This window comes from Topomyia yanbarensis, chromosome 2 (assembly GCF_030247195.1).
Source record: "Topomyia yanbarensis strain Yona2022 chromosome 2, ASM3024719v1, whole genome shotgun sequence".
NCBI lineage: Eukaryota > Metazoa > Arthropoda > Insecta > Diptera > Culicidae > Topomyia > Topomyia yanbarensis.
The window spans coordinates 383,315,627-383,343,512 of record NC_080671.1 but is presented as its reverse complement, the minus strand read 5'-3'; the positions used below and the strand labels follow the sequence as shown (position 1 = coordinate 383,343,512).

General features: G+C 38.0%; 1 protein-coding gene across 2 annotated transcripts in view; it reads left to right on the top strand.

Moving 5' to 3' along the window:
• LOC131684694 (B-cell receptor CD22) overlaps positions 1-27,886 on the top strand; it is a 1,114,748-nt gene that overhangs the window by 953,177 nt on the left and 133,685 nt on the right. For both annotated transcript variants that reach the window (XM_058967793.1, XM_058967794.1), the window contains exon 14: positions 10,438-10,659. In XM_058967793.1, coding sequence (XP_058823776.1) covers positions 10,438-10,659 — 222 coding nt within the window. The remainder of the gene's footprint in view (positions 1-10,437; positions 10,660-27,886) is intronic.

Genomic DNA, 27,886 nt, shown 5'->3' with positions numbered 1-27,886 from the left:
TTTCGTTCAATTGCGGGATTGTTGATTCCATTCCGATGGTCACATAGTTTGGTTGAGCTTTTCGGGAAGGGTTTTGTTTTATGATGCCAGATAATGGCACCTCCCGGCTGGTCCAGTGTATAGATGGGGAAAGTTTCCACTGACAAATTGTTTCATAAATTATTTGCATTATACGAACTCAACAACGTCGATGGGGTTGGGAGGGGGTGTGGGGGTATAATGGACTAAGTAGGATATATTTGAAAGCCACGAGTTATACTGCAATCTAATTCGAACATAAATGTATCATTTTTCATTGTGGCTTCAGTAACCTAACATACGACACTCGAGGCTGGTTTATCGAATGTTGCACGATCGCTATCGGCGTTTCTAGAGTTGTGTTGCCACATGTTGGATAGAATCGACATCAGTGAAAAACAGAAACAGTAGGCATTGGTAATAACAGGACTATTTGCCTGAGAGCAACTTTCCAGTATATGTATCCCTTTATGCATTATGACAAGGTGATGATGCAGCGGACAGTTTGTTCTGCGGACGTACCATCTTAGAGACCGTGTGGCGTTCGGCGGGAAATAACTGATTCACTGCGCAGTGGATCGAATCCACAATTTAGAAAGACAAAAAGGTCTCTGCTTATCCTTATATTTTAGAGAAACGATGTCATTAGATCAAATATTAGAGTGGCTTTCCCAAATGTGTTTTTGGCAAAATTGTAGCGCATCTTAAGCAACTTTATCGAAGACGTCATTGCACAGTGGTCCAGAATGCAAATTTAGCAGGAACTTTGAGACTTTACTAAAACTAAACAACTTAGCCTTATTAAGTCTTTGGATAAGTTTTCGAAGATAATGAGCCCCTTCTATTTGTTAAAACAACAGTTAGGGTGGTTCTAATTCCACCAAGAACAAAAAATTAACTTTTTAATCATTCTAGCTAGAGCCAAAGTTGTAGAACGATAAATTTTGGAAAAGTTTGCTGAAGACATGTAAGCTCTATCTGTCATACTTTTAATTTTACAACAAATTTAAAGTCGGAGCATAGGGTGTTTCTTCGAAATACAGTTTTTTCCAATAACTTTTGCGGTATTGATTTAAAACTGAAGTAGTCTTCAAACAACTTTAAGACTGTTTCAAGGCGAATAATTTGTTTCATGGCACCATATATCTAGCTATTTCCGTTGAAAAACAATAACTTTATTTCCCTTGAGAAAGGCCATCTCCAAAAGGCCAAAACGTCGGGTAATAAGAAACTCTTGTTTTGATTTTTCAAAAGACTGAAACAACCGACTTCGAAATCTCCGTTGAAAAGTTAGCACTTTTTCGCCAAAATGGGGTTGTTTGGAATAACAATATCACTCATTTGGGGCAAATAAAAGATAATTCTTTTTGAACTATAAATAAGGTCATGATTAGAGTCATAATTGAGCAAAAAATGGCGAAAACGATATTTTTTAAAATTTCATAAAATTGATTTAAAAAAGTATATCTTCTGAACAATGAAAGCTAGAGTTTTGATGGATTAGAAGAAAATTTTCGTCTTTAAAACTCTGAAAAACATTTGAAGGATAGGTTGGAAAAAATGAAAACTGAAAAGGTTATATTAAAAATTTGGTTTTTCATGAATTGACTCTTTGTAATATGTTTAAATTACTTTCACGGTGAACAATGTAAAAAATGTAGTTTCGTTTTCATGATAAAATATTGCACTTTACAATACATTTCTATTTTAAATAGTGATTAGGGTGGTTCTATTTTTTTTTAAATCAGAAAATTATGTTTTTAATGGTTCAAGATAGAGTTTCGCTGTCTTCCATAAAATTGAAAAAAATGAAATTTTAAAAAACTTTGTCGAAGACACTGAAACTCTATGTCGAGTACTTTTCATTTTACAAGAAATTTTCCCAAAAAATTAGAGTGTTTCTTAAAAAATGGTTTTCTTCGTATTACTTTTGCAGTTTTGATTTTTCATTAAGATCACTTTAGAAATACTTTCAGATATATAGAATAGAAAGTTATATATATATATATATATATATATATATATATATATATATATATATATATATATATATATATATATATATATATATATATATATATATATATATATATATATATATATATATATATATATATATATATATATATATATATATATATATATATATATATATATATATATATATATATATATATATATATATATATATATATATATATATATATAATTTTTACTAAAAATAAACTATTTTTTTAATAAAAATTGCAAGATGTTAAAAATATCGTATTTGCCATTTTTTGGTTATCTATGCTACAAAGCATGCTATTTCATATAAAAGCAACAGTATTTAATGTTCAGTGCCCGAATTGAAGATAATTCTATTTGAAAAAGTTATATATTTTATATAAAATATAAATTTAAAACGAAAAGGGTGGTAAATTTAAAACGAAAAGGGTGGTGTCTTAAAGCAAATTATGCGCCCTAAAATAATCTTTAAATTGCCCAAAGGGCACTTTACCGTAAAATAAAAACTTCAAAAGTTATAGAAATAAAACCGTTTTTTAAGGAACACCCTAAAGCTTGCATTTGAATTTCTCGCGCAAAGGAAAATATAAAAGCTAGAGCTTGCATGTCTAAAATGTATTGCTCCACAACTTCATCGAAGACAGTAAAGCTCTATCTCAAACCTCAAACCAAAATACAACAACTTTGCCAAACATGTTGTAAGGCTAAGTCATTTAGTTTTAGCAAAAAGTTAAAATTCCTGCTAAATTCGCATTCTTGACCACTGTGCATTGTTGTAAAGGGTGTCCTACATCAAATTGCATCACGGAAAAAACGCTGTAGAGAACCACCTAGTGGCGGTCATTTCAAACAGTAAGATATAACCCATTAGTAAGCTTTTGGCAAATTTATCTTCAACCTGAATTTCATAACCGTACTCTCGCACCTAACACTTAACTCCACTCATTGGGTTCTGTAGAACATCTGCCTGCAGCTTCACTTTTTCTTCATGTCTTCCTCATATTTGATCTCCTTGGGATTCCGTAGTGCTTGCTTCATGATTTCCTTGTATTTTTCAATGGACCTCAGTTCCGGTACCTTAGAGGGATTCATGTCCTTGGGTACGAAGGTGATGCCGATGGCGTCATATCACTTCAGGACAACATTTGAAAAGTGGCGCGAAGCTAAATCCGGCAAGAAGGTTGTCAGGCCCAAATTTTTTTCAACTTATATAGGCTTAGGTAAAAGTATGCAGTGAGGGGTTGCTACTATAAAATTAAAACTAGTTTAAAATTTCTTAACCTTCTTTCCCGGATCTTCCTCCTTGATCCACCGCTGGTTTCAAGCGATGTTTCAGTGTCAACACATAGTATCTCAAGATCGTGGCTGTCGATCCATTGGATGTATGTGCAAATCGTACTGAATATGAAATATACATTTCCACCATTGTATTGAACATAACCAGCCACGGAATCGTAGTTTGGACAAATGAGAAAGGCACAATTGCACCACTTGGTGGATTAAAACAGGTTTTTAGTTTAGTTTTTAACCACAAGGGTCGTTCAGCTTTTGGTTTAGAAATGAAATACAATGCAAGAAAAAACTTATAATTCATAATATTTCAATAAGACACAAAAAAATTATTCTGGACGCACTGCTTTCCGCTTCTAGTGTTAATTTTATTTCTTGGTGGTGCGCGTTAGTCATGTTTACTCTCTGCCGCTAGCTGATCATTCCGTTTGCCTTCCCCCACGCTCCTGTTTGCGTCCATGCCATCATCACTAGAATAGCTCTGATTGCCGCTGTTAGATGTTTGGTGCTTTTTGTGTTTTCGTGTGACTTTGGTATAGCCGTCTTCTTTCGTGTTTATTTCTTCCCTGCGTATGTTGACTAATGGCTTTGGGATACCATGGAATATTGATTGTCCGGCTTTAATTTTTTGGCCCCCTGCCTATGGTGTATCAGCAGATGTCGAAGGCTGTTTGATGGTGTTCATTGTATGTAGTTAACACCTTGCGATAATCTGCCCTCGAAAGTCAAATTAGACGGTATAGGTTAGTTCAGCCGCATTCGTACAACCCGAACATCGTTGAGAATGCCAGGGAAAGAGTTTCTCCTAGTTACGTTTGTGACGGATTCCACTTCTCCATATTTCGACTTGAATATTTTAATATTATCCATACTAGTGCACGGTGCCAAATCGTGCAGGCGAATTTCCGTAAGATCAGTGTCCAAATACACGGGTGTCTTGGTTTTGACGTTTTTAAACTCGACATCGTGTTGCATGTTGTTCTCTGATATGAAGCTTTCTGCCTTAGCTAAGGAGTTGAACGTTATTAGTACTACTTGTCTCGTATGATGTAGCTGGATGAGTGAGACTTCTGTAAGAACAAGTTCCATTTTCACCTTGATCAACTGTTCCACCTCGCGCACTGTAGATCTAAGACGAGTCTGTGAAAAGTCAATCGCGATTGTGTGTAATGGGCTAAATTTACTTTGTGGTCCACTCATTTCACTCGCAGTTAGGTGCAACGAAACTTTCCTGTGTCTTTATATTACACGTACACGTTAGAGCGGCGCGGTGCAGGTAATCTTTTGTTTATATGCTGTTCGCAAGTGGTGTGTTTTTCGGCTTCTGATCTGTACGAGCAGACTGTACTTCTAACGTTTTATTGCTGAGGTCCCGTTTCAAAAGTTTCAGCTGAGATATTTTCCCGCTTTTCAAATGCGAATAACTTCCGTTGTACTGTACGAAATAGCGATATTGTTGCCCTATCTGAATGGAAATATGTGCACGTGTTTTTTATTCACGAGAAAAATTCGAAACTTGCAAGGCTATACCAGACAGAGGGGGTCAAAAGGGAGCATCTATGGGTTTCATCACATACGGGAAGGTTATTATACAGGTCCCGCGTGCGCGTTTATATCAGTCGCCGTTCACATGCCAAACGAGCAACATGTTGACAGGCCCGTAGCGTGCGGTTGACCGGACTGGCTCCCGCCAAGGGCGCTGAAATCTTGGACTAACTTATAAAATTAGTCAAAATCTAATTGCCATTTACACTAAGGTATTTTTGAAAAAGGCACTGAAAAAGAAAGTCAATGTTAACACCATGGGGCGCAAAACTAAGACCCTACCGAGGGCGCCAGGACACCACGCTACAGCTCTGTGGGTCCCATGCCCAATTATTCACAATAAATGTTGCTAGTTACTGACAGATTGTGCTAGTTACTGACGAGATGAATTCGAAACACAAAAAATAAAACTTAATTCACAATAAATGGTTCAAACCAAAAAAATTAATGTATTTTTGAAGTGATCTATTAAAGTTTGTAGGTCTGATCAAAAGAACAAAAAAACACGTTTGATCAACATATACCCACAAAATCTTGATACATAGCGAAAAAACTATTTTTCAGGACTTTCGGCACCAAAAAATATTCCTTGCGGTGAATTTCCAAACGATTATTTATTATGTGTTCTAAAAGAAGGAGAAATGTCCTTACCAAAAGTATGCTTGTCATGTTCTTTTGTTAAAAATACTATCGTTGTCCCAAACACGCATAGCATTTTTAACAAAAGAGCAGAACAAAGCATACTATTGGAAAGGTCATTTCTTCTTCTTCCCAGAACACTAAAAAACTTAAAATCGGTTGAAAAATGACCGCGTGGAAACTTTTTTAGTGCCGAAAGTCCTGAAAAATAGTTTTTTTTTGCTATGAATCCAGATTTTAATGGTGTACAGCATTTTTCATATATTATTTTGTGTTGCATTTGGTGCGATATACAACCTATATTAGGTCACTTTCAAAGTACAAAATCACTGTAGCACCGTGATAACATCGAAAAGCCTGGAGGCGGACAATATGTAGTTGGTAAATGGATCACCGTGTACGCGAATCAACTGCGTTCAATTCCGCACGTAAAATGATTTTTCTATAGATATTTCAATAACCCGAAAAAAGACGAGAGAAAAATTTTGGCCTTTTCAAGAAATCTGATCTGCCTATAGTTTTTAGGTGCAATAACAGATGTCCTCACAAGGAGCATAATATTTTGTCATGATAAATGGTGTAGCTCTTTTCTGTTGTATTGCAAAAAAGTGCTTAGAGCGTCTTTAAGGGATCGCTTCAAGTTCTCCGGGCACTGTTTGTACGCAGTTCAGGGGGACTCTCCCCCCAAAGGACATGCTACCTAATACAAGAGTCACCCCCAAAGATTTACGACGCACTCGCCACACATGGCCTTTGCCATTCAAAAGCTACGCTCATTGGAACAAAATGGTCCTTGAAATAGCAAACCCGGTGCTTCAGTTGATCTACGCCGAACAAACTCGAATATGTGATGACGCCGTCGATCTCAACTGTATGGGCGGGAATGTAGACTCGCTAGTTTTTTATAAAATACTTATCGGCAGTAATGTCTTGCTTGCTTTAGATATACTAAGCATATCTTCGAAATCTTTAGAATGCTTGGCAGATTATTTTTGATCCGAAAGAATATGGTCCGACTGAATTCAACGTGTACGGTTTCAACAGGTCTACGATGACGAATTTTGTACGGCATCCATTGTACCACCCGCTAGTTTTTTTAGGAGAGTTTATTTATGCTTGGGGCTAGAGATAGGCGCAAAGTAATAAAATAGAAGTTAGTTCAAAGGAAAAGATAGAAATTACGCAAGATGTGAGAAATCGAAAAACGAGTCAAGGTATAGTAAATCAAAAATGTTGTCACCTATCGTTTCCTCAATGTATCACTGGATGGCAATCCATTGCCTTCAAACAACTGATTTCACAGCTTAAAATTGGCTGAAATTTACATAAAATGAGCAATAGTCAAAACATGGTGGCGAAATCGATTTTTTTTGTGTTTGTTACAAGTTTCGAGCCAAATATAACGGATAGCGAAAGAATAAATATTCAAATAAATTCTACAAAATTGCTATGACAGAGGTAGGTGGATGTTCCCAAAAAATCGTCTGCTTAGTTAACCACTCTGCATGTACAGTCTCTCGTACAAATCCGTCGCCTTCAAATACCTAGTATTAACTGATTTCACAAAGTCTCCCGAGAAAATGCTCCATCACTAAATATTTTGTTTATAATCGTCATACATACTTCATAATTCAATGAAAATGGAATAAAATTTCTCCGACGACTCTCGTCCGTTGCAGTTCATTGGCTCTGAAATTATTGTGGCGGATCAAGTTAAGTACGTTGGGGCAATTCTTGTCTTAAAACCTAATTGGACAGCTCACATCGATTTCAGAATCAATAAAGCTAGCAGGGCCTCGGTCAATGTAGACGAGTTTTTGGGCATATCTTGGGGACTCAAACCCAAGTACAGTCAGTGGATCTACACAACAATTGTTAGACTAATACTGGCCGGTATTACTGGATATGAATGGGGGACGAATTGGCTAGAGCGGGCGCCGCGATTGACTTCGTTGGTCCAGAACCAGTTTTACCACTGTCAATAAGTTCGATAAAGCACAAGATTCGCTATTGGACTGCATCCGAACATGCCAACCATTGGCGTAGCTTGCAAAGTTGCGTTCAAACAAAGATTTTTCTGCCTGATGTGAGTCCGAAAATGTCAAAGAATTTTCTGCATTTTTCCAAACACAATTGCAGTATTCTAGTCAGGACATTGACTGGACAATGCAAACTCAATTATCAGATGGCTACTATTCAGCGTACTGAGTGTTATTCATGTGATCTTTGTGAATCCGATTACGGAACTTCATATCATTTGATATGTAACTACCCTGCAGTAATGCAATTGCGTATCCGAATTTTTGGTTCTCCATACTGGTTCTTCGAAAAGAATGAGAGAACGGAAGCTCTTTTTAAAAGAACGGTAGTTCTCAATTCTCTTCAAAACTGCACATCGTAGAGCCGATTGTCAAGTTTTTTGGGCCAATTTTTGGTCAAACGAATGAATATTAATTATGGGAATGAGTGATCGGTCGGTTCGTCGCGCGTGAAGTGAAAAACTCTTCCGTATATTGCTGTCGTTTCGGGACGTTTGATGTGCGTTTATTCGTTGGAGAAGTGTACCAAAGTATCGTCGGACAATCGTACATTTTGGAATACATCGAAGGAAATAGATATCTGAAGTGGGATGACTCGAAAAAGCCTTTCTCGAAGATTTTCTTCCCCACAGAAGCGTCGTCAGACAAGCGTGGAGAACGAATACACTTCCGCGCCCGCCGCCCAGCACTTCCCTACGAACGCTGTTGCTGCGAACGAGAGTGTGAGAAGAACCAAGCTATTGCAAAAGTGAGACGGTGCGTCCGTACGTGAAAAGAGCGTATACACACTACACGGAGAGCTTTGTTTGGTCATCGATGGTGTGTTTTTCTGTCTGTCTGTCTCGTTCTTTCTGCTGTGGAATTTATGCGTTGGGCGCATTCGGCCCGTTCACTCATTGAGTGCTTACTGGAGGTGTACGCTATGGGGTACATGGAACTCGTGGCGAAGTGTGAGAGACGGGGGATATGTGGGCTCTGCACGTTTTTGCTTCTCGGTGTATACCGAGAAACGGAAATATGCGGACTTTACATGTTTTCTGTTTCAGTTGATTTTTATGCGTTTCTGGAGCGTACTTCTGCTGAGTATTCGGTGAGTGGATAGACCGTGTCTGTACAATACCTGCGGTTAGCAGCGGGGTACACGAGGGGCGGATGGAGGGATATACTGTCGAGGACTGGACGAAGTTCTCTGTATATTATTGGTAAAATAGAAAAAGTGGCATATTTTTCTATAAACATATTTTAATTTATATAATGATTATATTATATTCAATTAACTACATGTCGATTTCTTACCGCATGTAAGGAATCAATAGTCTTACTGTAATGTTAAAATCCATTTGATACAAACATTACGTTAAGGCGGGGCTGATTCATCGATCGATTACCTCGGAACACGGTTTGCCCTGTATACGAAATATGTAATCGGAAAATCAATTGAGCTAGCGCCTACCTAAATCCTGGAATCAAGTTATTTGCATGCACGCATATAAATGCATCTTTTTTTCTGTAAACCGCTGCCAGACAGTGGGAGATAGGATAGGTTTTACACACACACACACGCAACGAATGAAAATTAACTATGAAATAAAAAATTAACCATGTAACCGGGCGAATAACGACACACAAGCATATTAACCCCTTCATGCCCATGTTGTTTGTGGACAACCACGTTTTTAAACAGCTATAACTTTTGATTGAGGCAAGATTTGCTCACAAAAACAAGTAACGCTAATACATGAAACTATTTCCTTTCGTTTGAGCACTAACAATTACAAGGATCAGCTCTAGAACTGAAGTTATTGCAATTAATTTGATTGGATTCCGATTGAGCAGTGCTGCCAGGGACAGTTCACGTTGACAACGAAAAATGAATTTTTCATATATCTTTGTTATGGTGCAATATAATTGAAAACTGATAAAACAAATCAATTTAGACTGTCTTTGGCTACGTTTTCCACGCAATTGGACTATTGTAAATATTCTAGGAGAATTGTATTGAGCATTGGAAGATAAAAAATGAGCAGCTTCTAGCACTGCAAGGGAAGCACCTATCTTTATGGAAAAAGCTTTTCGTGTTTCTTGGTCCCACCGTTTTCAAGGAAAAATAGTTTTGATAGATGCACTAAAAAAAAGTTGGGCATGAAAGGGTTAAAAATATTCATCTCACTCTCTATTTCTATCTTTATACATCATGAAGAACCCGCCAGCGTTTGTCACCCTGTTCAATGAAGACAGCAGACAATCTGTGAGAGTTCTGCCTAACCTTACCATTTCCTTCCAATACCGCAGATTGAAGAACATTCAATAAATTTAAAACCATAATCAAAAACTGCTGAATGTGCCATATCTAACATGTGACATGGATTAGAAATGTCCCAAAATTTGCACAGATTTCAAACAAACAGCCTGATTCAAACAATGGTAACAAACTGGGCTTAAATGTCAACAAACCGCGCAACACACATGTTTATCTGCATCGATTCCATGACATAATTGCGGTTCGAGTATTTTGTTTCATTTCAATTGGTTTGAATATTAGTTCGATGCAATTTGTACGTAATACCTCCGAATTGTGGTCTCCCACCAGGTCATCCTTCCGCTAGTGGAAAATCATTGTAAATTAGACAAACGCTGCAATTGCGTTTCGATATTATTTTACAATCACAACCATTTCACTCCAAAAACCCGGTCATCGACGCAGACAGGCGCTCTCCCAGCCGTGAAACCCATTTGTTACGTTTGTGCCCCGCGAAGGCGACCACAGCCATTGGCCCAAACCCAATTTACGAGCCACCAATTGAGGCCATCAAATTAGTTTTTTTTTCTCTCTTCCACCCCTCCACCCACAGCTAACCTAATGTAATAATTTTCCCCGGAATTCTCTCGATCGTTCCAGGTTTCGACGGCGGTCAGCGGCAGTGGTTCGTGATGGAGATCTACGACCAGCAGACGCACATGCTGCTAGCGAACGTTTCCTCCCGGATACCGATATTCACCGTCGGTGGGCTGGACTCTGGCCGGTTGCTGAAAATCGTCATCTATGCGACCAATATGCGTGGCCGCAGCGAACCTATCGTGATGCATGCCTACACCCTGAAGCCGGCGGAAAAACAAACAGGTGAGTGCGGGGAGACGCAGTTGTTGCCGCGCGCAGTGCAACAACATTCCAGCACAATAGCGAGTTCTGGAATCGTTTGAAATTGATTCCGACCGACACTCTGGCACACCGGGTAACCGCACGTGTGCCAGCTTGTGTCAGTCGGGGTTAGCCAAAGTGCAGTCATCCGCAGCAGGAATCGATCTGCGGGCTCCAATTGACACAATCGTGCGACCCGGTTTCCGTGTCCGAAACAGAACGTAAATTTGCACTGGACTTGAAAAATTTTAATTACATTAGCCGGTGGATGCAAGGGATATACACGCCGGGAAGAGCGTGAGGCCTAACTGTCGTACAAAGTACACTCAATTTAGAGGATCATGATTCCGACAAAGGCATAATGGACGGGGTAATTAATTATGCAGCAAAGCGCATTTCGACTGGTAATTGAATGAAGGTGTGCGCGGCTTCGTATGCCTCAGGGATTCTACGCGGGTCAGTGTGAAAAGATATCGATTAGATTGTATGTACGGTGGAGAAGTTACACATCACACCATTCCATTGTACGTAGTTTAATCAAGAGACTTTTCTTGATATCTGTACTGTCGTTGTATCCCACGTGTATATAAAACCAATGGCTGATTTGGTGAGATTTCCGCTAGGAATTTAAAAAATGTGATGTAACTCCGCAGAAAGATTGCATATATTTTTGTTTATTTTTTAGAGCTCCGTAAACATAAGTTCGCATACATCTACACTATTGAAGTAAAGTTACATGATCTGTCATCTTGTACTACTGTTGACATTATCAAACAACACATGTCAAAATGCGGTGAAGTGGAACGGTTAAGGATGATACTTGAAATAACTTCTTCCCAAGTCTCCGTAGTGGAGTTCGTGTTTTGAGAATGCGTCCGACAAAACTTATCCCCTCCTGCCTGACCATCCGTTGTAAATCACAAGGTGTTACATTTACTCAGCGAACATTGGTCCCGCACACAAGGCAAATTCCTCCGTGCTAGTTCTATGATCAGCTGCTACACCAAGCAAAACCTTGCGCGGAGGCTGCTGAAAAAATTAACGATATGCAGCAGCAAGTTGCGTCAACAAGACCCGATAGATAGACATTGTGAAAACTAAGTCTAATTTTTTTAGATATTGTAAAATTCAAAAAACACTTACGGCTCAGTTATGCTACCACATTGAACCATGTCAAATAAAAAAAAAGAAGATAGAACGAGTTCCGAAATGTAAATTATTGAAATGTTTGGAAATAAACCGATCAGGCTTGGCTGTTGCTTTGAGTAACTGTAGTATTGTACTTGTTTCTTGAAAAGTTATACTTTGGAAATTTTTCTTGGTGCCATTAGAAATGAATGAAATTCCGTAAAATGGGATTTATAATACTAATTCCAAAGTGCAAAAATATGTTGTGTAATTTCATCGCTATATGGCAGCCGGTAAAGTCGAAAAATATTTTCAATCTCAACTTTTCCAACTCAAACAAATAAAGGAAAAAATCAAATTGGTTGGTTGCACAAAATATGAACGCAGATGACGTATAAGTGCCGATATGTCTAATTGGGCAAATAACTCCTAACTTTCAACTTTTGCATCAAACTTAATACAACGCATTCTACAAATGAGCAATGATGAATCTCACTAAAAGCATAGCCGTCTGGACACTGAAAAAATGAGATTTACGATTTGAAAATTTAATTTCCCTTACATATCTATTGGCATTGCTTTCAAACATACCATATGTTTTGAGAAAAGCATTTTTTTGATCCGACATCTGGTTCCGGAATTACGAGTTGAAGAGTACGGTTACATAGGTTACATACACCATTTACCAAAAGCATCAGTAACTTTCGAAGCCGGAACATGGGGTCAGCAGGGTGGTAAACGCGACGGGCGGCATGCCGAGCGTATGCGTCGCTAGAACGCAGATGGCGGAAAACGCCAAAACTTTTGCAATAAACGAAAAGAAGCCGTCCATCGGCTATCGACGCTTTGAAATTTTTTATCACACAACCTTTTAAATTTAAACCTTACCTTCTTTTCACACACAAGTTAGCACGAAGTACGAATAATTCGAATTTCGTTTTCTTGACCGCACAATTCTTCTATGACCGCACTAGCTATGACTAACGGAAGGGAACTATTTTAATAAATTAAAACCTAAGAATCTTCTCACATTTTAAAATTATACCTGCTGCTTCTTCCACGATCAGGATCGAAATGGACGAGTTGCAGTTCTGTAAATCCTCAGATAGGCGTCAAGTGATTCGAGTATTCGCAGTCGAAAGTACGTATTTTTCAAATACTACTCTTTCGACGACCATTTCTCAAGCTTGAATTTAAAGATATCTCTTTCTTCTTAACCCATTTGTATCTAGCCATTTCATTACCATCCGCATTTGGGTTTTGGTGAGACGGAATATTTTTTGAAAGTTTATTCGAAAATGGCTAAAATTGCATGCAAGAGAATAATTGTACACAAGCGTCTGAATATTCCTTGATGTGATGCGTTTAGACATAGTGAGCGTAGTGAACGAAAAATGACAAGAATCACGAAAAAAAAGTGTTACAAATCTTGTTAAAATTTGTCCACATCGGTTTCTTGGAATTTTCTGAACCGATTTTCACAAACTTAGTCTGAAATGAAAGTACAGCATTTCTATCGGCTGCTATTGAATTTTGTGTAGATCCAACAACTAGTTTCTGAATTACTATAAGTACTATCATGCAGAAACTCCCGATTTCAACGGGTACTGCGATGAATGTATAAAGGTGAAAGCTTTTCCAAAATCTAATTACAACTGCTTGAATTTGTAGTTCTAGGTTACTAGCAGTCATTCAAAGTTTCTTTGGCCACATTGACCACCACCGACGTTTCCGGAATCTGCGGAAATATCCAAATTTAGAATAACAATTACATCGGTTTCTCGGAGATGGCTCGATTGGACCAAATTTAGTCTCAAATGAAAACTTTCACAATCCCGTAAACTGCTATTAAAGTTTATTCCGATCCGACTTACGGTTCCGGAGTTACGGGTTATGGAATGCGGTCCGATAGGAAATTCCGATAATAATGTCAGAGCCATGCTCCCAGTATATATGGAAGATGATAAGGTGGATGTTCGTATACACAATCTAGCACCGCTCACTTGATCACATTTTATTTAACGAATGTTGTCGAAATACGAAGTGGAATGTACTACGAATGACACGTGGAGAATCAGCATTCCCAACGGCGCACAGTGGCACGACGAGTGACAAAACCCCAAAAATCAATGTCTTGTAATTGTTTCTAAAATATTTATTTTATTTTTCTCTTGGTTCGAACAAAAGTATCTCAAAATTTTACGATCATCGGATGAAAAATGAATTTTTCACATGTCGTTGAAGCAAGTGATGTCGATGATTTCTATTCAATTCGTTTCCATAGAATTGTTTCAAACTTCAAATGGCGATATCTTAAGAGTTACATGGCCGATTGGAGTAGTTTTAAGTTTTTTTTGTAAAGAAAAATGAATATACTATACTGTAGATATGAGTTTTTTGTACAGAAATGATTTACCTTTGTTCTGTATTAAGAAAAAGCAATTGAAAGATTTAATGTCGTTTCAGTAATTTATCTTTATACCTCTTCCAATTTTCGAGATGGTCTCCCATGGGTCAGTTATCATGAATCTGACTCCAAATTTAGTGTAGTTTCAAGATATATAGGCCTCATCTTGCGCATTTTTGCGCCGAAGTTGTTATATCTATGTTTTTGAAAATACCCATATGGAGACGCCCTGTATCTCATGAATCTTCTTACAAATTGGTTGCCTACTCGACATCATATTACTGAAAAATTAGCAATTTTTACTAGTTTTGGCAACCATTTCTGCTATCCGATGTTATTGACTATTATTATTAACATGTATATTAACCCTTTAACGACCAACACTTTCAAATGCGTTTACATAAAAGTAGTAAAAAAAATTATGGAATTTCAAAACTGATAGCAGAAATGGATTCAGCGACCCAAAGTTAGTTAAAAACCCAATTTTCAGCCACATAAACCAATTTTTATAATTTTGTCACAACTTTGTATGGGGAGGTGCCACTGTGCGGCGTTCGTATTGTGAGAATATGGGTGATAAAACCTATTCCTTCTTATTTGATTACGGAATTCAAATCGACGATAGGCGTAACCTAACGCTTACATTAACAATTAGATTCAAAGTTGATCAATTTTTCATGCGACTATACTGTCATCAATCGAAGGGCGCATTTTCTTTGCTGCTCGTGGTAATCGTGTATGTAGACGCAGGCCGCATAATGATGGTTGATGGAATTGGCATTCTACGGGGCGTAAGCTCATTTCGCACAACAGTAGTGAGCGTTTTGATGACATCTGTGTTTTCACTAACAAAAATTCATTCCATAAAATAGAAGCCTGGAGCTTTCTAAAACACTTATCTGCTATTTTTTCACTTTTATTTGCTACATTTATTACGATTATGCTTTTTGTTTTGAAAATGACAGAAAATGCAATCCGTTGAATTCGAAGCGTGAAAAACTGGAAATGACATTCAAAGAAATAGTGGGGGTCTGAATTTCTCCAAGAGTTTTGAAAGCCCTGGGTTCACTCCGATATAAGTAAGCAATGTACAAAAAAATGGACAGCTCTATCAGTTCATTTACGGCAGCCAGGACGAAAGCAGTGAAGCAACTACGTTCGATGTTTCGTAATTACCACCTCCTCCTCCCGTAGTGAAAAAATCCGTAATCGCACTTTGTGTCGGCCGAATACAGACGAGCGCCCATATATCAGATCCTGGCGCTGTTAGAGAATGGTGAAAGTATCCAGTCCAAACCGGATTCCGGTCGTCCGTCGATTTTGTGTGACCGGAAGGTGCAATTAGTGCTGAAGCAGATGACGAAAAACAAGGAACATATAAGAGAGATAACGGCTTGTCAGTACATGCGACCTGACGGAACACTACCCAGCGCATGCCCAGACAATATGTTCGATATAGTGATATCCGTCATCACAAGCGCAGATGTCACAAGTGTCGTTGGAGATGCGCATTTAACGTGCAACCCAATCCATAGAATATAGCTACCGTCCAAGCTCTCTATTACTCCACGATGTCTGCCAATTTTCTGAAGATAGATATTAAAATATTCAATAAAACAGATTGATCTTTCGTTAAATGCGCCCGCCAAAGTCAAAGAGTCAGCTTTCTCATTACTCGTAATGGAGCAATACAAAGGGACCCAAAATAAGGTAATATTGTACGATATTATAGATAAACCATCCATGAATTTCCATATTTTGCCTGGTAAATACGAAAAGTCCTTCAGTCCTTTAGAGTCGAACCAGACCCACGATATTTAAACATTGAACGATACTTTTACCCATCAATAGAAGCTGTAATTCCCCTGGTTCACGCTTCCTTGAAAATACGACTAGCTCAGTTTTCGACACCCAGCTGAAGAGTCCAAGCAAATAAATAGTCCAAGGTATCTTACAATGGTCTTTGAATTTGGACAGCTTTGGGACATGAAATAGAGACCACACTGTGCAAGAATTGACAAGACATTCGTCAATGTCATTCACGTGAAAATTGTAGAGACGGGGCTTAGACATGAGCCTGGGGAAGAGCCACGTAGCTATAAATGGTGATGTCAATAAATCATGCCATGCGAAAAATGCATGTGTTTTTCAGACAATAAGTTTATTAAAAAATTGTTTAGAATCGGTGCTGGTGCAGCTTCTCAGAAACACTGTTGATTGCCACCTTAATATCCAAGAAAATTGATGCCATCGGCCCTTTGCTAGCATAGGCCATTTGAATTCCTGTTGAGAACAGCGCAAGGCTCTCGCGAAAGCCAAGTTATGTATTTGACTCGATTGTCGAGGCGGAATAGGATCATTTTCTCAAACAACTTCCGAACATGAGGACAGCATTTCAATCGACCGATACGAGTTGTAGTCGGAGACTAGTTTTTCTGGTTTTGACGTTATAATGACCTTCAGTCAAGAGGAACAATGCTACTCTCAAGAAGCTTATTGAATAAATTTAGCAAGTGCCTTGTCGCAGAGTATGGTAGATTCTTCAACAAGTTAAGTTTGATTCTGTCTTAACCAGTGGCATGGTTATTGCATGACAAGAGATCAACTGCCAACTCCACCATTGAAAACGGTAGTTAGTTCGCAATATTGTGAGGAAGCGACGCGATTGGTCTTCTGTGCCGGCACAGAGGCTGCGCAAAAGACCTATCAGAAGTTTGAATATTCCAAGCTCTCGTTAGTACTGACTCGTTTATGTCGCATACGTCGGACAGAGCCCCAAAAAGTTCTTGTCGATGTTTCTCTCGATAGCTCTCAGACGAAACGGCGCTAATAAACGCGTTTTTAGATTTTCATCAAGCTCACTGTCTTCTTTAATACCCGTACTTCCTGAAAATATCAGCCATTCCGACCTTCAGGCATTCTATATACGTCTGAGCACTATTTGTCCCACCATGGGTTGGGAGACCTTCTGCGGTAGTTCGTGCCTGGTACGCGTTTAGTCTGAGTTTGAATCGCAGTGTCAAAATTCAAGTCAACCAAAAACCCATACTTTTCCACCTCAGGAAACTCTTGTATGGACTCGATTTTGACGGATATTGCGGACGTGTAGCTCTTCCAGTCATTATTTCCTGTGAGGACATATGCGGCATTGACTGTAATCGGTGGTCCAGATTCGTGGGCAATAGTAATTACGATTGCAAGATGATCGCTACTCCCATGTTCAAAATGATCATATTGAACTTGGCATAAAGCTCGTGTGGTAGCGTCCCTGAAGTTTCTTCGCCGTTCATACGCAGGACATGTCGGGAAATTCCTCTCGCAGTAGAGAAACTTTGTATCTTCCATTCCACAGGAATCATCCTCATGATTCCCACCACTTTTTCCACAATGATTGCTACAATTGGTAGCTGAGTGTCCCAATTGTTTGCAATGAGTGCAGTTCATGGCTCGCGCTACAAAAAGGTAAATAGAAAAATGAACCTTATTAAACAGGAGATAGTCAATTAGAGCAGAATCGGCGAAAATCTCACAATAAGAGACTGAGTTGACATAGGTCTTCCCGTTAGCTACGACTGATGCTGAATACAATCGTTTGCAGTCCGTCATTGGCTAAAGCATGGGGTCTTTAAAACAACCAACGTTGTGTTTCAGTCGATCCGCTAAGCTCAAACTCGAATTGAAAACTACTCCATCTATTTCGACCTGGTTCGCTAGTACATAGACTCGGTACTTCTTTGTAAAAGCCAGCGTAGCCAGCAATATAATGTTCCTACTTCAAAATATTTACCCCCACCCGAAGCTTATTAGGGAAAATTTTCGAGGTTTCTATCACGTTCGAATAGCGTTCTGTCAAAACTCGAGAAATCTGCAATAGATTTCAATTTTTTTGTCTTTGGCCCGGAAAAAAAATCACAAAAAGTCCGTTTGTGAAGCACGGATATAGTGTCAGACGGGAATTCCATCTTGAAGTGAATCTTTGTTAGGGGTTGTCATTTTTACATGGCCCTAAAGCCCAGTGCAAGATGACGGAAGAGACGAGAATTGGGAAGGTTATGAAATAGTGGTACATAACTATTTCATGCCCATTTTCACGAGCAATAGTGACTAATATTTCAAGAATCATGAGGCAATTTGATGATAGTACTATAGAAGAAATGCAATTTGATGATAGTACTATAGAAGAAAATGAAAATAAGTTGTGCTAAAAAATATTGAGTTATGGCCCTTTCCCCGAAGCGCATTTTTTCGCAGAGACTTGCGGTGAACACCCTCACAGAAGAACCGCTCAACTAAAACCAAAAAAGTAAGAAAATTGATGAAGAAAAATTTATTATTTATTAGCTTGAACGGTTCGGTTTCCCAAAAAAATTGTTCCAATTAAAAGTTGTGTTGGCAATAAAATCGACGTTTTTGGTGTTCACAATTTTAAACAAAAAATCATTACAAAGAATCGAAAATTGTTGGACGAAAAATAAACCGTTCAAGTACACGAGAACGTAGTTTGAAATATAGTGATCCGTTCTGCATGAAATTTCGCAGATATTTTTGAAAGTATGTACTTTTAGAATATGCATTTTTTCGATTTTTCGAGCCTCAACTTTGTATAAAAACCCTTAATGGATCCTTGAATAATATCCCGAAATTCGTGAGATACCAATGCAAACAGCATAAATAAAAATCTCTGGACCACGAAGGTGAGATCAATGGGCGGTATCGTGGTATTGTGAACTATTTTAAATGCACAGATATAAGATCATATATTATATAACAAGAACTAGTTCATCTAACAATTCATGAATAATATTCGAAGTTTTGTGAATTTGTTCACGTGAAAATATTAGGACTATGCACTCTATGTCTTGAAAGTGGATTTAGGTTATTTCATGGATTTGTGAAATATTTCACCTAAATGAATGATGGATCACGACCAACATATTGGGAAGCAGAAACCAGTTCACGAAGTGCGAACCATATTCCAGATTTTGTGAAATAGTTTATGAAAACATATCAGTACGGCTTTGATTTTATGAGCTATTTCACAACCACGAAAACTTAATTTGTGAACAATTTTTTCCATGTACATTACATTACGGAACTCGACCTTCTGTTTCGACAGACTTCACAATCGATTCTTTGTAATCAAAAAATGTCATTTTCATTTACCAAAATCAGACGAAAACGCCAATAAAACGACGCTACTTTCCATACAACAAGAAATTTGCAAAATCAAAAAAGAAACAACGGCCTAGCACAAAGCATGCGTATTAATTCAAACCAGAGCATTTTCTGTATGCCTTCCGCGTACTCTTTTTCGATATTAATTTTAGTGTTGGGGAAACGGATATACACTAGTAATGATATTTATTTGTCGCTGTTCGATTCCGTGGATTTACGAGCTAGCAATGGAATTGAGTGAAGCAGTATACATAGGTGTATTTCCCGCGATTACCGGTGTCTAGATGTATTTTATGATTACTTTAATTTCATTCCATGAAAATTATAATGTAAATCGAAAATTTAAAATAAATAATTATTGAGTATAAATATAAACGAGATTAAATGTTCAGGTTGTCACAGAAAAACGATAGTAGCAACTTCTGATACATGTTTTCGTAGAACCGAAAGAAGAAGCAGCTTTGACTTTATTGTTTTGTTGTGCACATATTTATTTCATAACGAAGGAGGCAGTTAAAAGTTCATCTTTTCATTGCCTCCTTCGTCACCAAATAAATATCCAAATTTATTGAATTTCATCGTTCGTTGAGTAGATATGAAAGTTTTAGGCCCTGTTTTGTATACATGACAATTACAGGGTTAGTGCTACGGTCGTACTGACCACTACAACCCATCCTTGTGAGGATGTGGATATACAAAGAGTGGCTAATAAGACGAGCGCCTTAGCCTCTGAACCTCCAGACCAGCGTGCCTCTCATCCGAAAACATTTATAGGTTATTCATCGATCACCAAAAAAGCGATTCTCGTTCAATGTCTAGCCGACAGAGATCGACATTAATGTAATTTGACATTCCCGCTTTCGACGCTCGTTTCAGATTCACATCTGCCCAATTTGTTTATAAATAAGTTATGGAATTCAGTTCGGATTTGTCTCATCAGAATCCGACACTGACTAAACGCCAGATTGACGCTAGATTCAAAAACGAAAACACAACTTGTGTGCCTCGGTAGGCGAGCAGTCAAGCGTGACGTTCCGCAATAATAGAAAGTCTAATTAATTTATTTACGTCCAATTTGCTTAAGCACTCTGGTGACACTAAATCAAGTTAGTTTAATAAAAACAAACAAAACGGCAGTTTGAAATGTAAATTTTTTCTCATATACCACAACTGAATTACAAAATAAACCCTAAAAATGTTATATTAAGTAAATGTACAAACAAAACTGAATAAAATATGATTTAGTCAAAAAAAAAAGTTATAGTAGTTTAATCAAACATACGTCGTTCCACGTCAGATTTACAACCAAAATTTTGATTTCTTCCACAAAATTTCTTGCATTCTTTAGCTAGAAATAATTGACACGTATTTTTTGTTTTTGCTGAATATATTTTTTTCAAGTTATTAGTTTTTGAACTTTTGAAGTTTAATAAATCGAACATTTTTCTATCTCTGATAACTCGGAAAAGATTCGATATATAGAAAAAATATTGAATAAAAAAAGTTGCGTTTTCAAATAAGCTTACTAAAAAAATTTCACGAAATTTTTTTTTGTAATATAACTTCATAAATTTTCTTTTTATAACTTCATAAATTTGCAATTATTTGAAACAAATTGATTTTTTTTAAAGTTGGACCAAATTTTTTTTACACATTTTTTCTTTAAATATTAAGAATCATGTTGAAAAGATTGTATAAAAATTTGGGAGTGGATATCAAAATACTTTGCGAAATATTTCAATTATTAACTTAAAAAAAGGTAATTTTACACTAAACGCCCAATGATAAACCTGTTATAATTGAAATATCTCGTAGAATACTTCGAGTTCCATTCTGAAATTTTCACATAATCTTCTTAATATACTTATGTTATCAAAAAAAATTGTTTTCAGGGCGACTTAAAAAGAGTTATTTGCTTCTAATACTTGGATACCACCAAAAAAGTCTTGAAAAAGAATGCGAGTCATTCCACGTCAGATTTACAACTACAAGTCCCTCCAAGTTTTTTTTTTTGCATTCATTAGCTAAAAGTTATTGACACGAATTTTAGGCTTTGGCTGAATTTGATATGTTTTTCAAGTTATGAGTTTTGGAACTTTATAAAATATTTTATTAAATTTCATAAATTTAATAAAATTGAACATTTTTCAATCCCTGATAACTTATAATTATAAGATTAGTGGAAAAAGCATTAAATATTAAAAATTCATACTATGTTGCGTTTCGGCTTCGCCTCATCAGAAACCGACACTAACACATTGTCGGAATAGATTAGCGCCGGCTTGACGCAAATCCCTTAAAACTAAAACACACTATGTGTTTCAATCAAACGACTGATCAAACGTGATGTCCCGTTCGAGCAGAAGTTCTGTTTATGCCGATGAGACACAAGTGAAGCCGAAACTTGTCTTGGCTTAGCAGGCCTATGCGAAAGCACTATGCTATATTTCACCCTAAGGAGGAAAATTTGGTAAAACCAAAATTTCTCACTAGGGTGAAAATTTGTTGGTAAAAACCAGTCTTTGTACAGGAGGGCACAAATCCTTATTTCATACTATGTTGCGTTTCGGCTTCGCCTCATCAGACCACAATTTTATACAATCTTTTTAACATGATTCTTGATATTTAAAGAAAATAATATGTAGAAAAAATTTGGTCCAGCTTTAAAAAAATCAATTTGTTTCAAATAATTGCAAATTTCGTTATATAACAAAATAAAACAAAAAATATTTTTTTGTAAAATTTTTTCGGTAAGCTCAAAAAAACGCAACTTTTTTATTTAATATTTTTCCCATATATCGAATCGTTTACGATTTATCAGTGATTGAAAAATGTTCAATTTATTAAACTTCAAAAATTCAAAAACTAGTAACTTGAAAAAAATATTATATTCAGCAAAAACAAATAATACGTGTCTATTATTTCTAGCCAAAGAATACAAGAAAAATTTTTGGAAGGAATAAAAATTTTGGTTGTAAATCTGACGTGGAATGACCCATACCTTGTTGTCAAGTGTTGCATGTTAGGAAAGAGGTGTTATTTGTTATTTTTATCAGATCTGTTTCACGCTTCACAGTTCGATTCAAACAATTCTTATTTCTCAATCGTGGAAATGTCGTGCTAAAAAGCTTGGCTGCTTCTCGATAATGAGCATTATTTTTTCCTTCAGTAGTGATGCTACTATCGCCGTTGCCATGGCTACATCCGGATACCCTACGTACCAAGCGAACAGACAATTTCAAACAAAGAGCAGCGTGAAGTACCCGGGTAACTTTCAAATCTAATTATCTTAAGCGGCACAGATGTCATTCGATGTTCTCCATTACGTACGGGCGCTCTTCAGATCCACACGTACTGTAGAGCACGAATGGCCCAACCGGGGATGATGTGAGAATCCACTCTACGGAGCCAACCGGCCAACCATCACGATGATAGAACATTATTCTGCTGGTACTGGTGCTGCCCAGTTCCACGCCCCAGGTTCAGGTCCATCTCGAAAGTGGACGTGCTGTGTTAAAAGCAGCATAATCTTAATTAATACCATTATATTGTATTATATTTAATCCTCGGTGGGATTCAAAAGGTATAAATTTTCGAGTAGTGGCAGCTTTAGAACTAGGCAAACCTACCAGTACCTTTTTTCCCATGGCACTGTGACAGTAGACAGCAACATTATTTGAAGTTCTGAAAGAACCCACAACTATAGCGACCATCGTCGGTTGAAGCTAGCAAAAAGTTTTTCCCCTCAATAATCTGCCTCCACCCATCCAGAACTGGTAACCTATTCCTGGCCCTCTGAACCGATGCGGTTGACACTGCCCTGGTGCCGGTGTTCGCAGCCTGCTGCAGGCTTGGTTAGTGTGGTTTGTCGAATTGCTGACTCAATCATGGGGTGAACCCGGACAGCAGGGCAGTTCGGCATGGCTTCCTAACGAAATATCCATACGGCCGGAATTCGAGAGGATTAGCCTGAAAGCATCGGTAAATGATTTCGTAAGCGAGCCGAGGATTAGATGGATTTTCAATGGCACCGTAGACAACATGGGGCCAGAACTTCCTGAAAGTTGGATTTTAGCTTTTGGGCGGATTAAATAAAGCTTGCCAGCGCAAAACGGAGGCTGTTGAAATTGCTTCATTATTAATTACTCTGGATAGAGAATGCATGGTCGGCTTTTGTAATGCGGACATTACTGAAATTTGAATACTATCGATAAGTATTCAATTATACAGCAAACTTTAATCGGTGGGCGGGTATGGATTATGTTTTCGAATGGCTACCACAGTCTATTATCAGAATGCAACGACCAAAATACTCTATTTTGCTCAGCTTATCCACTGCATAACCGTAAACAGTATTGTAGCTATATTTGATGGCAGATTATAGAATTATTTCACAAATTTGTATTGGTTTAGTACGTAAGCGCGATCTGCAAAAATATTCGCTGAGGACATGTGGTACATTAAAACACCGGGGCACCGTTTTATAGGTAAAGTAACACCTAAAAAAATAAGAATAATGTTTGTTAAAAGGTCATCTAACCTGAAACGTGAGACGAGTTTCTTTAGAAACAAATCGATACAATATCCCCAGGAATTCCTAATACCTAATTCAAACAGGCTTCACTTCACGAATTACTTCCGATGATCCCCATCTTACCTCCTCTAAACTTCCTTGTTCGTGAAATCACCTCTTGCATTGTGGGGCAATCTATGATATATCGTTTAAAATTAGAATGTCGATAATAAACTTTCCAGTACATTTCACCGGTGACAGCTTCTAATAGCCGGTGTGCTTCTATAATCTTCCGGTGCTGGAAATTGACCACTAATCGTCGTACAATCAGTCTCGCCAACCCGATGCTCCCGCATCGGAAGCCCCAATCGAGCTGAACGGTACCAGGCAGGAAAACCAATCCAGTCAGCAGTAAACCGACCGTTTTCCAATTGCAATGACAGCAACATGCAATCGCAATTTAAGTTTATCTCTCCGCATCGCATCTAATGGTCGATAATGAAGTAAATACTAATTGAATATATATACACGAACCCCGACTGCCCGAGCTCAGCAAACTGCTGCCGGGAAAATGCAAAAACCAGCTCCGGTGCGGTGGTACATTATGGAAATGAACGGAAGTGTACGACGACGATGGCTGTAATGTTCACCCCGCAAAAACCGCACCGATAGGATGCGAGACAGAGATACACTTAATTGTATTTTAACACCCTCCCTGCAAAAATCTATGCACCAAAGGGCGGTATTCGCCGCGCAACCGGAGACCTGAGTTTAAAACGCGAACGAGACTCGTTAGCCACAGAACGGAAAGGAAAACCCGAAAGAAAGCCACCAAAGCAATAAATTGCAGCTGTAATGCTAGGCCGCTTGATTGCGGTTGCAAGTTCTGTATGGTCGATTTCCGCCTACTTGATTCAATTGCGGTCGCGAGAGGGACTTTCCTTGCCACAATGCGTGGGTGGATCACAGAATGCCGATATGGTGAGAACGAGAAACTTTCATCAATTTAAAAAGGGGGAAGTGGTATACAGTTGTTGGTATAAAAAACATTCGTCTGGTATACAATCGTCCTTGAGTTCGATCCTTGCATAAAGACTTCGTTTATTCTGATCTGGAAAAATTCAAGACTAATACCGCTGAACAACGATGGCCGAGGGTGGCACAGAAACCAGAAGTTCTTTCGTGCTTGAATTATTCGCGAGCAAAATACGTCCAGAACCCGAGAGTACCGAAACTGTTGACAGTGGACAATATATTCAAAGAATCTTTTATCAGCCATCAGTGATCTAGACTTGCAAATAGAAATAATTTGATGTCCATTTCGAAGGATTTTTAACCTTTGAAGCATCATGATTGTACCGATTTATGTAAGAAATTCCCATATGGCCGCAGTAACCAACCTGTAATTCCGAAACCAAATGTCAGATATGATAGAAATTCAATAGCAGACCATGGGAGTACTGTTTCTTTCATTTGAAATCAAGTGTGTAAAAACCAGCTGCTTTCAGAGCCGGCGAAACACTTTTTCCCGAGTGGGTAGTAAGTTGAAGTGAAAATTTCTTGAAAATACCCGGTAGCTATTTGGAAAATTTCTCGAAAATACTTGGAGGCTATTTGGAAATACCTATTATTAACGGGCTGTGTGACCGACGACTAAGGGAGAATGTATTTGTTGAATACTGAAACTACAAATGTTCCGTAGCTAAGTACCAATTACTATATTCTTTTCAACTTCCTTGCTTTAATTTTCTGTTTCCTCCGGTAAAGCATTCTTTGCGCGGGTACCGCATAATAGTGTTGACTAATGGGAAGGTATCTCCAACAACAGACAGCTCCTCTGGCTCAATGGAGGTTGATTTGAATATTTATCCGATGGCAAAATATTGCCGATAAATCTGCTTTTGGATAAAATTATATTCATCTTATACAACAGGCTTCTGGTAGGTCTACTTCTGGACCGTATATAACCCATTTGTATATTTGTGTTCGAAAAACTATCGAAATAAGTGGCTTCTCATCTCGGAAATCTTAGAAACTAACAGGAATTTCCTCATGAGACTTAAAAAACCTCAAGTGTTCCTATATTTTATTCCTATAATTTTCCTAGGTTTAACACGAAGTAGTTGGTTGACTTCCGACGTAGATCTTTTATAATTTTAACATTATTCACCAGGGCCTAGTTAAACCTCGGTACCAGATATTGAAGTTGTCGGTTGTCAAATCCGAATTAAAAGCAGACATTGTTCCCCTATACATCGCATCTCAGCTGGTTCAAGAAGACTTCAACTCTCACGGTATGCCATAGGGTTGTCTTCACGTTGATAACCGATCTATCTTACTGCATGATATTCGCGACAATTTCAATATAATCATGACTACTCCACCACCGTGGCCTAGCGCATTGGATTTAGCATTGTACTCGACCTCAATTAGTGTGCCTATTGAATGGGACAGCTATATCCGAAATAATCGAATCAAAACAAAAAGTTCCTCCGGTGGAAGCATACAAGACTGACTTGATTATCGATACTACGATTGAAGGACAGACGAAACGAGATCCAGCGCAAGCAGCAGTGGACGGTCTCCCACTTCATGGTGGGTAAAGAGCACCAAGAATTGTATGCGAAAAGATCCTATAAGGGCTTTTTGAATGTCAGATAGCCTGATTTTTTCAGAATATACGCAACGTTAGAAACGTTAATGAAAAACTTAATAAAAATACTGGAAACGCGGTTATTGGCACCGGTTTGATTAACTGAGAAAACTGAGAGAAATAATGTTTCATCTAGTGGCTAGGTCCAACGTTGTTTATTCCATTCAATCGTTGATCGGAATAGTACATTGTAGTTCATAGTTTAGGTATCACTGTAGGTAGCATTCGTTAGATGATGACAGCTATGCATCGCTTCTATGCTAATTATTATGACAGTAGTGGTGAGGGTGATCATAAAAGAGGCTGTGCTGCATAAATTTTCCCCACAAAACTGATGGTTTTATATTTACCCATCAACGACCATGTCCACATCGTTACAGTTCCAAGGATGCTCTCCATTCGATGGAGCATGGAAAGCTCTCCTTGCATTTTCTGGGGAAAACATGAGAGTTCCTTATGTCTTTATCTGAAAAATCATATCAGGTTACAATATATACGCGAACGGAGGTCTTAGTGGAATGTACGTAATGTTTCAAAGATTTTCTTCCATTTAATTCCACTATGTTTTTATAGTTAGATGCACTTGCACTTCACTATTTAACAGATACCGGTATTTCGATTACTACTTGTAATCTTCTTCAGTGTTTGTATCAGTCTATAGACTGATACAAACACTGAAGAAGATTACAAGTAGTAATCGAAATACCGGTATCTGTTAAATAGTGAAGTGCAAGTGCATCTAACTATAAAAACATAGTGGAATTAAATGGAAGAAAATCTTTGAAACATATCAGGTTACCTTAGTTTGAATTCTTTTGCATTGATCCATTCCGGGTATTGAGCAGACGGCCACTTAGATTAGATTGGTAATAAAAAAAGGCGTAGTAGGGTCGCGGTCTCTGCGCTTTTGGGGGCGATTATCGCAATATTAAACATGTTGTCTGGTCGTGCGTCTAGTTCCCTAGAGCCAGATCTCCGTTAAACGAATCCCTTTGACCTCGTTCCAGTTAGAGATGTGCTAGCTATCCACGATTTCCTTTTATGTCTCTCGTATACAGATTTTCAAACACGATCAGAGGCGGATCCAGGGGGAGGGTCCTGGGGGTCCGAACCACCCCCCCCCCCAATTTTTTATCTTCTTGAGAAACTTTGAAATAGTTTCTATTTTAAATTGGTTCTAAATTCAAAATCATTTCAAACCAGATTCAACCACCAAAACTGATTTTAATTAAATGAGGGTATTACATATTACGTATCGTACAATGACCATTTCAGCCTCGAGATTTCAGACCCCCTCCGAATTTTTTTTTTGGATCCGCTCCTGGACACGATA